This window comes from Desmodus rotundus, chromosome 10 (genome assembly GCF_022682495.2).
Source record: "Desmodus rotundus isolate HL8 chromosome 10, HLdesRot8A.1, whole genome shotgun sequence".
Classification (NCBI taxonomy): Eukaryota; Metazoa; Chordata; class Mammalia; order Chiroptera; family Phyllostomidae; genus Desmodus; species Desmodus rotundus.
In genome coordinates, this window is record NC_071396.1 from 49,891,045 (window position 1) to 49,907,110 (window position 16,066).

A 16,066-nucleotide genomic window follows, 5' to 3' on the forward strand; every position below is an offset into this window, starting at 1 on the left:
AGAGATCTATCTAGTCTTTGTTAACATTCCAAACTAAAGATGGGGTTATTAGAGGGAAAAAAAAAAAAAATCCCTCAGAACCAGACTTGTCCTTGGTGATTTCATTATACCAGCCCTTCCAAATCCTGTTTTAGTAACCCTAGGTCAGGGAAATGGAAGGTATGATGCATATTATATTCTCAAAGCTAAATCTCAAGAGTCTCACTCCTCACAAACAAGATCAAGATGCTTTTCATATTTATTTTTTTAAAAAATCCAGAATGGATCAAAAAAATCAAAGATACAGGTGCCAGGCAAAGGCCACAAGGTAGTTATAAAAGTGTCCCACAGGAAAATTACGAAGCCTTATTACTTTGTTTTAAGATTTGTACTTAACATAAATACTTAAGTTTTCCCATTGACCTTGCTTCCTTCCGTTGCTCTACCTCTGAATGTGGCAAGGCAGACTTGGCCTTGCAAGGCCTCGGTTGAAGGATCCAACATACACACATACTGGCAGAGCAGCAGTTAAGTATCTTATCTGGGTGGTCTCATTCCACGTCTTTGACTGACTACCTTCATTGTTGTGTGGGGTGGTTTCACCCCTTGGAAATATGGTTACTTCAGCACAAAACAATGTTAAGTCTTTATAATGATCAATAAATCATCATCTTCCCTTTCACGTGCAGCTGAAAAATGATAGGCTAAGGACAGAACATTGTGAGCTTTGCACTGTTGGAATTATCACTCATTAAATGATCATTAGCTAATAGTCACTAAATTTACATATCAATGAAATTATATATAGAATACTGCAAAAACACAGTAAAAGAATGAAGTCTGCCCATTTCTGCTCAGGAAGTCCCTTTACTCCCAAGCGTCATAAGATGTTGTCCTTTTGGCTTCAAAGTTTACTATTACTGTTTCTCCTCTTTTTGATCTTCCTTTTGTTCCCCGGTGCCAGAACTTCCGGAGCCTTCTCGCTCAGAGGCCATCTGTTAAGAAAACGTTTGATAGCCACTCATTTAATGTTAAGGCGGACAGCTTGCTCTTTGATGAACTAAAAAATGAAGGAGCCACATCCTGCCTATTCCACTCTCCCTCCCTCCACACACACTATTGGTGGTTTCTGTGACTCCTCCCCTTTAACCTCACCTTCCCTCTGGAAGGGGAGGAGAGGGGAGGAAGGGTACTGTGAACACACAGGTTCTAAGAATGGCTAGGTAAGGAGCCATTAGTCAGAGCAATCAAGAGCAGTTACAACAGGATCAAGTCAGGAGGAGCAAAATAGTAATTGAGAAAAACACCCTTCAGTCCTTGTACCTTTTTGTATGCCATTTCGAAGAGTTTCAATGATGCTTGCTGAAGGGAAGATGCTGCCTGCCTTATGTTTTCTCCAGTTTCGCTATCTTTTCGAGCCAGGAGCTCCCTCATTTTGGAAATCTCTTCTTTTAGTTTGTTGCACTTAAAAACAAAATGACACAAAACCCTCACTTTTTCTGGGTTTCTTATCCTATTACGTAAAGCAGTAATATTCAGAAACATTTTTTAAAACTAAATTCTTATCAAGACCCACAGAGATAGATGAACTTCATTGACACTGGTGACAATGCCCAACTTCTTGGACTGTTCCATTATAAGAGGGCTTACCTCGTCAGCCGGCAATTGGTCCTTGAATTCTTCCATCTTGCTTTCTGTATCATGGATGATTCCTTCAGCCATATTAACCGCTTCAACTCGTTCCTAAGAGAAACGAGAAAGTGAAGACTTTCCACTGAACCCGTTGGCTGAAGGTTCTCACTGAGAAAGACAACCTACTGACTGCTGCATATAGCTACAGAGTAGAAACAGTAAGGGGAGGAATCACTGGGGTTGGTCTGAGATGTCTGTAAGAGATTGCAGCTGGATTTTGTAATACAAGAATTGATATTGGAAGACAGAATAAATTACATGAAGGCATTTCACTTATGTTATGAGCAAAGGGGGACAAAGGATAGACTGAGGGTAACAGGAGACACAAGATCAATGCCAAATGTTCCAACTCCCACTTTCATCTCCAGTTGAAGATGGAGAAAAGGAAGAAGTACTAATCAGCCCTGGCTGGTGTGGCTCAGTGGACTGACCACTAGCCTGCAAACCAGAAGGTCACTGTTTTGATTCCCAGCCAGGGCACATACCTGGCATCTGTGAGCCAGGTCTCCAGTTGGGGGCATGTGAAAGGCAACCGATCTATGTATCTCTTACACATTGATGTTTTTCTCCCTCTTTCCCCCCGCTTTCCCTTCCCCTCTCTCTAAAGTAAATATATAAAATCTTAAAAAAAAAAGTACTAATTACCTTCTTTCGCCTGTCTTCCTCAGCATACTTCTCTGCATTTTTAACCATATTTTCAATATCATCTTTGCTTAACCCACCAGAAGACTGGATCACAACTATAGTGAAAAGAAAGCATTGTTACTTCACAGGTAAAATTAAATGTTTTATTCTCTACTGCATTAAGAAAAATAATACTCCTGCTCAAAACAGCCAATGATGTGAATTATGAAGAGGAATGATACCATGATGATGTCCTATAATAAGCAGAAACCAAGGAACTGATATATACAAACACCAACTGTCCTGCCTCCTACCAAAACTTCAGCTCAGCCAGCAATCCAGAGGCTCAGTCTGAGAGTAAAGGGACAGAAAGGACTCAGCATCATCCTGAGGCTGGGACAAAAGATAGGCACAACCTAGAGGATCTTGTTCCCAACAGAAAGGCACTCGAAGGTCCCTTACCTCACTCTTACAATCTGATAAATAAGAAAACTTACTCTGCTGCTCACGTCCTGTACCCTTATCTTTGGCAGAAACATGTACAATCCCATTGGCATCAATGTCAAATGTAACTTCAATCTGAGGGACTCCACGAGGGGCTGGGGGAATTCCGATCTAAAATAAATAAATACACAGAGTAAGCTCCTCTCACAAAGAGCTCTAATTCCAAACTTACAGTCTTCTGGGGAACAAATCACTTGGTTCCAAGGAGGTACAAGCTATAGCTTCACTTAATTAAATGTGCAAAAAAAAGTCTGTAAGTAAAGGTAGCAGTTCCATTGCTACCTGAAATAAACAGGGCTCCTGCCAGGGAAGGGTGGGTACAACAAGTAATCATAATGGCTATACACACCTGGGGACACAATGAATAATAAGAGCAACCCCTCCATTATTGTTCATCTCACTAAGAACCAATAAGCAATGCTAATTAGAAGCCAATATCAAACGTCTCTTAAACCAGTAACTAGGAATTTCTCCTAATTAGCACTGTTACGAACATTTCCGTCTCTTCTCTTTATGATAGTCTTAAAGTTCCTAAGGCACAAGCAAGGCTTTCAGGTAAAATTGAATTTGCATGTACACTATGTTAATAGACTATCTGTGTTTCAACTGTTTATGGTAGTATGAACAAGGGTCAGAATACCATCAAACTTACAGTAAGTAAGAATGAGGGGCGTACTTAGGATTCCCGATACCCACCAAAGTAAACTGTCCAAGAAGTTTGTTGTCTCCAGCCATCTCTCTCTCACCCTGACACACTTTAATCTCCACCTGCGTCTGACCATCAGCGGCTGTAGAAAACACCTAGGGAAAAAGAAACTTCGTGGATTGGCAGTCTAATAAAACTACTTCTCTTACACAAAGTATAAACCAAAGAAAGAAACCAACGCCCCAACACTCGTAGAGTCCTAATGTACACAATTTTCAGAACAAAGGTTTGTATGTCTTTGCTGGGAACACGAGTAGGATTAGCACAGCAAAAGGGCATGCAGCAGCTACTGTTTCTGCTAAGCAAATGCACTGTACAAAGATGCAGCACTGGCACAGAGGGCCTCATGGAGAGAGAAAAAATGAGATGTTGAAATATGCTCATCTGGGAAAACAGGTCAGAGGTAGGACAAGTACAGGGTCTGGCACAAATAACCCCCCCCCCCCCCATTGCAAAGTCATAAGCATGTAATTCTGTAGCATAATATCATACTCAAGCACACCATATAACATTTTAGGTGAAATGTTCAAATTAAAACTATAAATTATCACACCCATATTACTGCCCTACCAATCACACTCAAGTAGGCGCTACTTCTGCTGGACCCTGTTATCTTGTGCTCAGCCATAAGAAGTCATCACACACTTTTCTTCAGAATGATGTGTTGGCAATACATCACCGCACAAATACAGCAACAGCAAGTTTTTAACACAAACATCAAAATTGGGCAAGTCAGGAAATAATTCTTAATCCGAATATTAACAAACTAAGACCCAAGCCATTGTCCAAATAGCCCTGGCGTGGCAGTGCAAGACATCCATCATTACTCCGTAACAGAAGCACATTCAACTGTCTTAGGCCATTCTTTTTATTGCCTTTGAGAAACAGAAGGGTACAGGGAATTTAGTCCTAAGTGATGAGGCTCCTTTTGGCAAATTATTTTAATCCTGTGAAGGAGACTATTAATGCCTTCCCTACAATCACCACTGCTGGCTGACAGGTGAAGAGAACAAAACAACAGATAAGAGCCTTACCACCCACATTCAACTAGTATGGACTGCAAAACAAAGGCTGCAGTTTCCAGGAAAAGCTCACAAAAGTGGCTGGAATCACACCGCTCACAGAACCTAGTAACTCTAACATTAGGGAGGGGAGGTTCTTACCTGGCTTTTCTTGGTTGGAATAGTGGTGTTCCTGTTAATAAGTTTGGTAAATACACCTCCCAGAGTCTCAATACCCAGAGAAAGGGGAGTGACATCCAGGAGCAGCACATCTGTGACATCACCGGCCAACACACCTCCCTGAATGGCAGCTCCAATGGCCACAGCCTCGTCAGGATTGACAGCTTTACTTGGGGCTCGGCCAAAGAGATCCTGCACAGTCTGCTGAACCTGAGCATCAAGAAAAAAAATAACCTGTTACCCACTACTCAAAGCAACTAATTGCCCAAGGGGGGGAGAACACGTGTGTGTTCCAAGACCCTAGCAAATCATAGGACAGGTTGCTTCATTTGGATCCGAGAATTTCACTCAAATTACTAGTATTTCAGAGTTGAGTTCTTGTTAATGATCTGAGTGTTAGCAGGCAGACAGCACTCATATTTTACTCACATGACATCTCATTCATAGCCCTTTTAAATTTGAGAAGAATTTGTTTTTGTTACCTGGTTTCCCATACAACACATTAAGTTGGAAATACAGGTCCTGCCCTGGCTGGTATATCTCAGTGGACTGAGCGTGGGCCTCTGAACCAAAGGATCGCTGGTTTGATTCCCGGTCAGGGCACACACCTAGGTTGTAGGCTGGGTCCTGGTAGCGGGTGTGTGAGAGGCAAACATACATTGATGTTTCTCTCCCTCTCTTTCTCCTTCCCTATCCCTCTCTAAAAATAAATAAAACCTTAAAAAAATTTGGAAATACAAGGTGCAAGGCATGGGAACTTAAAAATCGTACAGCCCAAGTCCTCTTCTACATATCAACTAAAAACCAACTTTAAAGAAGCAGTGGTTATACAAGGACAACACTGACACTAAACTGGGACGTGTTCTCTTTTCCTTTTTTTACTAATGCTAAAAAAACCCTGCTATTTAAATAGCAACCAAGATAATTTGTTAACATATTCATGGTCCAAAGCTTCTCTCCTTCACTCCAGACTTATTCTGTGTTTATTTTCCTAAGCCCATGTACTCAAAAAATTAAGAAAACATCAAGGTTCAAGACAATTCTATGATGGCCCTGGCTCAGTGGATTGAGTGCCAGCCTGAAGAACAAAGGGTCGCCAGTTCAATTTCCAGTCGACACATGCCTGGGTTGTGGGCCAGGTCCCTGGTAAGGGGTGCCTGAGAAGCAATCACACATTGATGTTTCTCTCCCTCCCTTCCCTTCAAAAATTAAAAAAAATCTTTAAAAAGAAAAAGAATTCTACATAAGCTATACAGAATTTCATCTTCAACAGTTCTGTGCTCAGTCATTAGCTTTCCACACACCTGTCTTTTCAGAATGATGTGTTGAATAGAATGCATCATTGCACAAATCTTTGGTGAAGAGATAAAGTTAGAAACCTCAAAGACTATGCTGCAAAAACACATGTTCAAAATTGCCCCATAGAGGCTAGTGAGTACCAAGGTTTTGAGTTATCTGACCTCAAATGTTCATTCCTAAAAATTCTGCAAGATTTAAGTTTAAGATTCTCCCTGCTACCAACCTAAAGACATTTTGCCCTTCCTAAACCTTTTTCTTACACCCTTGAATTTTAAAAAAAAAGGTGAAAAGAACTCTTTAGATAGGGCACAAATTCATTCTCCTTTCAGGGTTACCATGGAAGAAAGGCCACATATTCATCTCCCTACACCTAGGCCATTTATCCCAAGAAAACATCTGCTGGCCTTCTCTGCTCTCCATGTTGAGAATCCCACGGGTCCATCCATACCTTAGGCATTCTAGTCATGCCACCAACAAGAATCACTTCTCCTATGTCACTCTTGCTGACTTCTGCGTCTTGCATGGCTTTTTGGCATGGGGCGATGGTCCTCTTGATTAGCTCCAACACAATCCCCTCAAACTGAGCCCGGGTCACCTTCATATTCAAATGCTTAGGTCCAGAAGCATCCATTGTAAGATATGGCAAGTTGATGTCAGTCTGCAAAGGAAGCAGGGAGACCAGTAGTAGTGAAGTTTCTTTATTCAGTTAAATACTGTAGGACAGAAAGACTCTGAATGCTACAGTGGTCACACCTACTTTTAAAGGAACAGCCAACAACTTAAAGGGACGGTGACCCTTTAAGACTCAACCTCTTTATCTTTCCAAAGGTAAACGCTACAGAATTTGTTATTAAACAATGAAGAACAGAGAAGAGAAGCAGGAAAAAGCCCTGTTCAGGAGATGAAGAAATTCCTTCATCTAACTTAATTAACTAAGTCAATTTAACAACTAACATGGCCACAGTCACACCATATAATATCCAGTATTTAATAAACCCTAAATCCTAACAAGACCTGGAATATCTGGACTAACAAAACCCTTCACTAAATATGCCAACATAAATGTCCCAGAGGTAGACCACCAGGAACAGAATGACCTTATGTCTCTCCTTCAACTTCACATCAAAGCAAGCCAGCAGGGCATTAAGAACCGAGAAGAGGAAATCCTTAACTACTTTTTTTTCAGGTAAGGTACCTGAGACTATTAAATGCTTAACAACTAGCAAGAGTTAACATACCTTCTGTAAAAATACTGTTATTGGGTATTGCCTTAAAGAACACTATCTTTGCAAAATGTCAACAACCTGAATCAGAAAATAGAATGTAATCATCCAAACCAACGTGATCCAGTAGAATTTTCTGTGACAACAGCCAATGTTCTATAATCCGTGCTGTTTGAGCGGCCACTAGCCACATGTGGCCAAGCCTCTGAAATACAGCTAGTACAACCAATGAATAATTTTAAAATTTTATTTAAAGAGCCACATGTGGCTACTTTATTGGTAGTTTCATATGCTGCAAGTTAATGGCAATCGGCAAAACTCTAGGACTCTCAACTCTGTAAAACCAGTTCATCACAAAAGTACTGTCCTTCATCTTCTCAAATTCAACCAAGTCCTCTCACCACCTGGTATTACAATACAGTGATTTCCCACATCCACTCAGGCTGCCCTCTGCCACAGAACCCCTCCCTACTGAAAACAAAACTTGCTTTGAAAACAAACCTTGGCCAAAGTGCTTTTCATAAACCCAAATCGGACCACGTCACTGCCCCCACACAAAGTTTTCAGTGGTTTATACTCACACTCAAGACAGACACCAAAGCACAAATCTATTAAGCCTCTGGCCTCATGTCCCCGGCTTCCCTCTGCCCACCCGTACTTCAGCCACACTGACCCTTCTCAGGTCTGCACCCCAACGCTTCACACTTGACCCCTTTTCCTGATTAACACATTTTTCAGAAGTTCTCTTTGTTATGTCCAACACCTGTCAATTATCAGGTTCCTCTGTTATAACTGTAAATCTAACTTTGCCATTTTGCCACCTTAACAGCTTAAGAGTACTTACTATTACATGTTGTCCCAAGCATGTTACATATGTATATTAATTTAATAACGGGGGGAAAGTAGCATCCTCGCTTAACAGATAGGACAGAAATGTTAAGTAATCTATCCAAGGTCACACTGCTACCAAGTGATGAAATAAGACTTGAACCACAGCAGTCTAGTAACAGAGCCACCCTTAACCTCTACCTTACATTACTTCTGATTTGACATTTAATATAACATTCTAAATATTAAATAATATCCACCTCCCACACCAAACTGCATGAGAGTAAGGTTTCTTGGAATTTCTCCTATAGCTTTACAATCATACATGCATGAACATTTATGTACAAGGGTGCTCAATATACTTTGCTGTAACAGCAAAAAGCTGGAAAACAATACAGATGCCTATCAAAAGGATACAGCAAGTCTTGTGAATGGTGACATTGTTATAACATTGCTCACACATCACAGGAATTTAACTCTTGTTTCCATCAATTAGTCTATGGTAAAACTGGTTTCCTTATACAGTATTTTGCTTAAAGTCGCAGAACCTACTGATGATGGTAAGTGAGGACTTACTGTATAGCCACACTATAACCAACCAACCTCTTCCTCCAGAAAGTGTCAGACCCCTGGGAGGAAGTACAAGCTATTCTCCTGCATTAAGTACCCCAGTAGTTCAACCCTAACCCTACCCATCATGTTCCACTCTGTATGATAGGAGGAAACAAAGCAACATCATCGACATCATGGGTGACTTTATACACCTGTCATTCCTCATAGCTACTTAAAAAAAAATATCCAGGTTTGATTGAAAGTTAATACCTCTTCTTCCTTTCCTGGTGGGTAATCAAACTAACAACTAAAATAGTCACAGGCCCTGCTTCTGTGCTGCCACCAGAGAACCTGGAATTAAATCTCCTGCTTTCCATGTTGTTTCACTTCTGACCCAGATCTAACGTGCTTTCTACAATTCTGTTCTAAGTGATTAAGTCAAAGTGAAGCTTCACCTCTTAGAAATGAAGCAACATAGGCTGACACCTTAAAGCAGGGGTGTCAAACTCATTTTCACCGGGAGCTACATCAGCCTCATGGTTGCCTTCAAAAGGCTAAAATAATTTTAGGACTGTAACTATTCCGTAACTGTTAAGGAGCTGAAATTACATTTGGCCCTCTGAAAGCAACCATGAGGCTGCTGTGGCCCCTGGTGAAAATGAGTTTGACACCGCTGCCTTAAAGAGATGCTGAGTAAATCTGATGTCCAGAAGGAAAAACTTCCTCAGGTGTATAAACCCCAGTCTTCAGTGAGGTTTCATAGCTCACTTTCTAGATTAATGATCCAACTAATTAAATTAAATGAGAGACAATTGGAGACTCAGACAATGAGGTATTTTGAGTTAAGACAGTAACAGTTCTGAGAGTCACCTAGTATTTATAGGATAGCAATTCTAATTTTGCACACTTGAAGTCTAGATTTTAGCTCCAGTATACATAACCTCCAATTTGGATGGATAACAAATTTAGCTCCTCCATTAAAAAACAAAAAACTGCTCCTTTGCTCATGGAAAGGTTTTTACCGTCACCAGAAAACTGTAACGCAATTAGAATATGCTATTGGAGAAAGTTCAGGCTGCAAAGATCCATCAAGACTGATGGGATTTATCCATGTCTCACCTGCACAGATGAGGAGAGTTCACACTTAGCCTTTTCAGCAGCTTCCCGAACTCTTTGAAGTGCCATGTTGTCTTTGGTCAAATCAACTCCCGTCTACCAAGTGAAGACACACAATACTGGTATTAGTGAAGTGATGAACTACTTAAATTGCAGTGGTAAGCTGTTAACACAAAAGAGAGCCATACCTTTGTTTAAAAGCATAAATTACTTATTACCTTTGAAACTCTATAGGGAAAAGAAAATCTGTTCTAAAAAAGCTAATCTGTGCCTGGAGCCAGAGGGTTGAACTGATCTCACTTCCTTCAGCCGTAGGATTCCAGCTCAAAGGAGTTCCTAGAACCCTTTTTCCAATATTATATACACAGTGCCATATCCTTTCAACCTGTTGTTTATTCCCAATCTGAAGGTGCAAAAACCAGAACTAATCAGTCTACCCATGAAACTTAAATACAAATATTTTAGTATTCTATTTGGGGCAAAAAAATTCACTGCCCTATTCAGGGCGGCAATCTGAACAAGGAAATTTTCACTATCCCTACGTCTGCTTATTAACCACACTGGTAACTAACCTCTCTTTTAAACTCCTTCACAATGTGTTGTAGCAAGGCCTGGTCAAAGTCTTCACCACCTAAGAAAGTGTCTCCATTGGTGGATTTCACCTCAAATACTCCTTTCTGAATTTCCAGGACAGAGATATCAAAAGTTCCACCACCTAAATCATACACAGCAATGCTAGAAAGAAAAAAGGGGGGCCTTAAAGAACGAAGTAATGAAGTACTGATACACGCTGCAACGTGGACCAAATCTTGAAAACATATCTGACCAGCACACGATGGAACCTATGCAACTATACACGAACTTGGCTATTTTCTCCAAAGTATAATTACTATGAAACTTAGTAATTATAAGTGACATTAACATATGGTCCTAACAGCTACATGTGAAGTATACATACAGCTGAAAAATTCATTTAAAAGCAGAATTGACAGCATTCAACCACTCTTTTGGATAAATGCCTGTCAACATACCAAAAGGGACGGGACTGGGATTGGGGGCGGGTGGAATGACCTTATTAAACCAGTACTTAGGGGAAAAAAGTAAATAAAGGAATGGTCTTGAAATAAATGAAAAACAGACCACACAGCCTTGAATAAAGTCAAGGCAGTACATTGTTAGTCTAAGTAGAAGGCTCGATCACTAGAAATCAAGATGACGACTTGGGATAGTAAGTCCCAGTGAAGTCTACAGACTTACACTTTGTCTTCCGATTTGTCTAGACCATAAGCCAGAGCAGCAGCTGTAGGTTCATTAATCACTCGAAGCACATTTAGTCCAGCTATCTGGCCAGCATCCTTAGTGGCCTAAAAAATAAAAATGAAAATTAAAACAGAGACAATAAAGTATTTTCCACCTTTTGTCCCAAGTACCAATAATTTCCTAAATAAATATGCTGACTTACCTGTCTTTGAGAGTCATTGAAATAAGCTGGGACAGTGATCACAGCATTTTTTGCTGTATGCCCCAAGTAATTTTCTGGAAAAGAAGAAATGAATGCAATCATGAGATTCCGTCAGATGAAATAGGTAACAGAATTACTAATGGAGCCTAACAACCTGTGTCACCCTCCTGGAGCCACAAATAGCACTCACCAGTTTTTCAGCTTGTGCTCTAACATTTAGTAACCTTGTAGGAACACACTCCAAATAAGGACACTGGTTAAAAGCCAAGATCTCACCTCCAACACTGTAGTGAAGGTTCACCAACTAGAATGACTTAAAGTGGCTACTAGTTTCTTCAAGTAGGAAGTTCTAAGTTTTACCTAACAGAGACAATGTATGTACAGTTTAATGTACAGTCGTTTGGCTTTCAATGCAATATTCCCCAACTGGGAAAATAAACAAGAAAGCCACCATTAGGGAAACTTGGGAGATACATTCAATCTGCGGGAAAGTATGAAGAGTAACCAAGCTTTGCCATTCCTCGTTTTCTGAATAAAAGCCACCAGACTCATCCAAGGGACACTGAGATATGAAAGCTAATGATGTCAAGAGACAGTCCCCAGGTATAAACTAAACCTTCTTACCTGCAGTTTCTTTCATCTTCATTAAAACAAATGCTCCAATCTGACTTGGAGAATAAAGCTTTCCATGAGCTTCAACCCAGGCATCACCATTGGAGGCACGGACAATTTTAAAGGGAACATTTTTACTGCAAGACACAAAAAATTGTATCTGAAAAAACATGCTAGTGCAATCTACCATACAAGGTTACTTTACAGCATGAATGTCCACCCTCCATGCCCAGAGATCCACAGCCAATGAAAAATTCATTTAATGAAAACCTTTAGAAAGTAAACATTAACACATTAAAACATCCTGATGAAACCTGAACATTCTTTACTTCCCACCAAACAAAAGATTTATGCAGCTGCTTTGTAAAATGATCACAGTTACCACCACAGGACCCAGAATTTCTATTAGGTGTCTAGCCAAGAGAAATGAAAATATGTCCACACAAAAATCTGTATGCAGTGTTATTCATTTAGTTGTAGCTAAAAAATGAAAACCACCCAAATGTCCGTTAACTGTTAAGTGGATAAACAAAATGTAGTATATATCCACACAATGGAACATTATTGGCTATAACAGGTAATGAATTATTGATACATAGTACAACATGAATAAACCTGGAAAACATATCTGATCAGCACATGATGAAGTCTGTGCCACTAACTGCTTTATGAGTTTAACACCAATTTACATGGTGCAGGAATGACTAACAAATCTCCATAGACCTTGTCTATCACAGCAAACACCCTACCTGTAGGGGCAGAGCGAATTTTTCCTGTGGGGGCAGAGTGAATTTTTTTTGAAAGGTATCCTTTTGGCATGGGCAGGGCTTACTCCCAGGGACATGTAAAATTACTAAGGTAAGGTGTTCCAGGGATCCTGCTAAAAAGAGTCTTCTGTGCAGCCTTTGCAAATAACTATGCTTTTGCTATTACTCACATGTCTTTCTGGACTTCAGGGTCATCATATCGCCGGCCAATAAGACGCTTGGTGGCATAGAATGTGTTGTTTGGGTTGGTGACAGCCTGTCGCTTGGCCGGCATGCCAACAAGTCGCTCACCATCTGCTGTAAAGGCCACGACTGAAGGGGTGGTTCTGGCACCTTCAGCATTCTCCAGCACCTAAAACACCCAAAGCAAGACAGAGAATGAGGTTCCAGCCACCACTAGTGTTTTTCTATTAACCATTTAAGACAAAAACAGATATCAAATCGCAAAATGCTCAAGAATAGTACTAAAGGGCACTTTTCTTCTACTACATATAGAGGATGTTTAAGTAACTGTAGTACTTTACTTTGAAGTAACTTATAACTAAGAAATACAAGACCCCCCCATACATATAAACCAGATCTTTCAGTCAATGTAGAGACAAGATAGTCTTTCTTTGTCAGACAATTAAATCTACTCCTTAATTTTTGGTAATGCCTACAAGTTTCAGGAATATAAAAAAATTGCCAAGAAGCAACTCAAGAATCCCAGGTGCTTTAAATCTTAAGAAGAACCTAGAAGGAATAAGGACTCTTCTGGGAGAATAGCCTGTTATCATAGCAACTCCCTAAGAACATGCTTTACACAGGATGCAGCCCGTGTGTTATGTGGAGCTCCACTTGCTTCTAGACTGTTCCTGAACCTCTAATCTTGGTTTAACTGACTTACAAAAGTACAGGAATGATTATGGAAGTAATCTGTAATCCATCTGCAAGCCATCCCAATGGGTCCTAATGGTAATTTAGTAGTCCAAGAGGATACGATTAGTCCAGGAGGACACACTTAAATCCTGGGCAGTCAAATCTTCAACTATCAGTACTATGCAATTAAGCACAAAGGTTCACCTCACAAGAGTCTTAAAAACTTAAAAGCAGCTCTAAAAATGTCCGTTATCTAAGCCAAATGGCACAGAATTCCAAATTGGGTACTATCTACCATTATACGATCCAGAACTTCCAATGATACATGCTCACCTTTGCTTGTTTACCTTCCATAACTGCCACACAGGAGTTAGTAGTACCCAAATCAATACCAACAACTGCTCCCTTGATTGCTTCTGATCTGTAAGACATTTAAATAATGCTACAGTTACCATCTTAGTAGTGGTCTTCAAAATGACTACAGAGACACGTAAGAAAATATTTGGTTCTGTGGAAATAGTGGCACATTATGTAATCTGTGTCATTTTTCCGAGCAGAATCATTAATCACAAAGAGACCACTGCTGTGGGGTTTAGTATTTATCTCTCAAAGAAAATGAAGTTACACTTACGCATAGTCCCGCCTTGAAACAGTTCTAAAAGCCTCATGACTAAGGCCATTCCAGCAATCCTAAATAAGAAAAAAAGTTGCATCAGCCATGACTATGTATGAAGTCTTTAGCTTGTTCCATATTCTTCTTGAGAATAAATGAAAAATTGAGACTTTCATTCTATTAAGTGGGTATCATGTATAAAGTATACTGAAATGATAAAATATTTTAAGTGTAAGAGGCACTGTGGTACTTAAACAGAAAACAAATGTAATAAAGTGTGTTTTCCAAATAAACCAGTTAAAAATAAGTAGATAAAATGAAGTAGGTGTAAAATAGTCTTGAATTACATTAAAACATGGTTTTTCAACCTTGGCATTACTGACTTTCAACCAAATATTTATTGTGGGGCTGGGGTGGGGGGGTGGCACAGAGAGGAGGCACCTGTTCTATGCATGGTAGAATGTTTAGCAGCATCCTGGGCCTCCACCGCTAGAAGCCAGTAGCATGGCTCCCCAAGACATGACAATGAAAATTATCTCTAGGCATTGTCAAATGTCCGCTAGGGAGACAAAACTGCCCCTGGTTGTGAATCACTGCATTACAAATACTCCTGAGACACCCCTCAATTTAATCGTCAGGAACAGTGTACACGTAAGCCCTACATATGTACTTGTGTACTGTAGGTATAAATTTTAACTTATTCAGAGACACTTCCCCTGACTCTGCCAAGCAACTGCTTTAAAGAGATAGGATTTAAAGTTTTATGGAGTCAGTTAAAAGAAACATTTTTTTTCAGGGATGGCCTCCAATTAGGATCAAAGAAAGACCTTTGTTACAACCTAAACTCAACCTACTCTCATGCCTTCCTCTAACCCCACGTGACAGCAACAAGACAACTGTAGTTTTCCAAAGATCTATGTTTTTGAACTTACACGGTAATGAGCACCGTGGTTTTTTTCGTAATCTGCTTACATTTCCTGAAATAACAGAACAGTCTTACTCCAAAGATTGGGGAATTAACCACACAAACGTTTCTAAGGAAAAAAATCGGAGCTTGATTTTCGATTAAGGTGTTCTCTTCCTTTATTTCATCATAGCAATGAGGTCCTTGCACACTGTCTTTTAAGAGAAGGGCCGTCCTCTCTGGCTCGTAGGTTAAAGTACAAACTAGAATAGCGGTTTTCCCTCCCAACCAACGCCAAACATGTCCATCAGCCACCGAACGTACTGTCAAGACCACTACCTACCACTTCGTGAAATGAGACTACGTGCTGGCAAGGGATGTGACTCAGCAAGGCCCGAGACACGGAGGCAAAACCCTGAAATAGGACTTGAACTGGTGGCGATGATTACAGAATGCCCATTATCTTCCTTCCCACCTGATCTCCCTCAGAGGATTCTGACCCCGAAGGGCGCAGAGCCCGCCGCTCCAAGGTCCAACACCATGAGCCGTGAACCCTCGGGTAAGGCCCGGCAGCTTCTTACCTGGTGGCGGGCGACGGTGGGGCCCCGGGAGGCTGCAGCGCCGATGAGACGGGATGCCGCGGCTCGACTGGCGTTTATCATGGCGGTTAGATGGTGAAAGTACGAGGCAGCAAACAGTCAGTCCGACAGCCTTAGAGCTGCGCGGCACAGCGCTGGAAACGCTTCTGGAAACCTCCAACCACGTGGGGTGGCGGGGGCGGGGGTTGGTCGCTGGGGCCTGGACGTCCGCTCTTCCGCTGAGACGCTGCCAACGCTGCCTGACCAAAGACTACCTGACCTCTGCTCCCGGAGTCAGAGCGTACGGCTAATACACTCCGCACTATGGTGGTTGAAAAAGTATGTCCTTCCGTTCTGGCTGCGGCAGGTATGGGCTCAGTGAGAGGCGAGGAGGCTGAGAGAGGTAAAAAGGCAATATACTAGACAGCCGGGGTCCTCCGAGGCAGCAAAGCCTCAAGGTCACACCGGATAAATTGCGAAGAGATTACAGTCTCCTTGCGTTAGTTGCGTGAGAGGAAGGGCCTTTTGCGCCTGCGCAGCTAGTACCCTTCTCTGTGCCTGAGGCATT

The 16,066-nt window shown here is 41.1% G+C and overlaps 1 protein-coding gene and 2 non-coding genes across 3 annotated transcripts; all 3 read right to left on the bottom strand.

Annotated features, from left to right (window-relative positions):
* Nucleotides 1-220: 220 nt before the first annotated feature.
* On the bottom strand, nt 221-15,712 carry HSPA9 (heat shock protein family A (Hsp70) member 9). Its single transcript, XM_024575118.3, has 17 exons — nt 15,502-15,712; nt 14,035-14,093; nt 13,737-13,824; nt 12,716-12,897; nt 11,791-11,915; nt 11,167-11,240; nt 10,962-11,068; nt 10,277-10,439; nt 9,708-9,800; nt 6,434-6,643; nt 4,669-4,896; nt 3,496-3,600; nt 2,793-2,910; nt 2,317-2,411; nt 1,630-1,722; nt 1,303-1,443; nt 221-974 (listed from the first exon to the last, which is right to left on the bottom strand). Exons 1-17 carry the CDS (start codon nt 15,580-15,582, stop codon nt 897-899), a joined length of 2,040 nt encoding a protein of 679 aa, XP_024430886.2. The 5' UTR covers nt 15,583-15,712; the 3' UTR covers nt 221-896.
* On the bottom strand, nt 4,121-4,189 carry LOC112318219 (small nucleolar RNA SNORD63). Its single transcript, XR_002976192.1, has one exon. It is a non-coding gene; the product is annotated as a small nucleolar RNA SNORD63 (small nucleolar RNA).
* LOC112318218 (small nucleolar RNA SNORD63) lies at nt 5,963-6,034 on the bottom strand. Its single transcript, XR_002976191.1, has one exon. It is a non-coding gene; the product is annotated as a small nucleolar RNA SNORD63 (small nucleolar RNA).
* Nucleotides 15,713-16,066: the final 354 nt, after the last annotated feature.

What these genes read in the sequence shown, in the direction of transcription:
- HSPA9 (XM_024575118.3), bottom strand. Translation starts at nt 15,582, where the DNA reads ATGATAAACGCCAGTCGAGCCGCGGCATCCCGTCTCATCGGCGCTGCA. An exon ending in CCTGAAGTCCAGAAAGACAT is followed by an intron (nt 11,916 to 12,715) that starts GTGAGTAATAGC and finishes TGTGTCTTGCAG; the next exon opens with TAAAAATGTTCCCTTTAAAA. An exon ending in TGAAGGAGTTTAAAAGAGAG is followed by an intron (nt 9,801 to 10,276) that starts GTTAGTTACCAG and finishes TTCACTTGGTAG; the next exon opens with ACGGGAGTTGATTTGACCAA.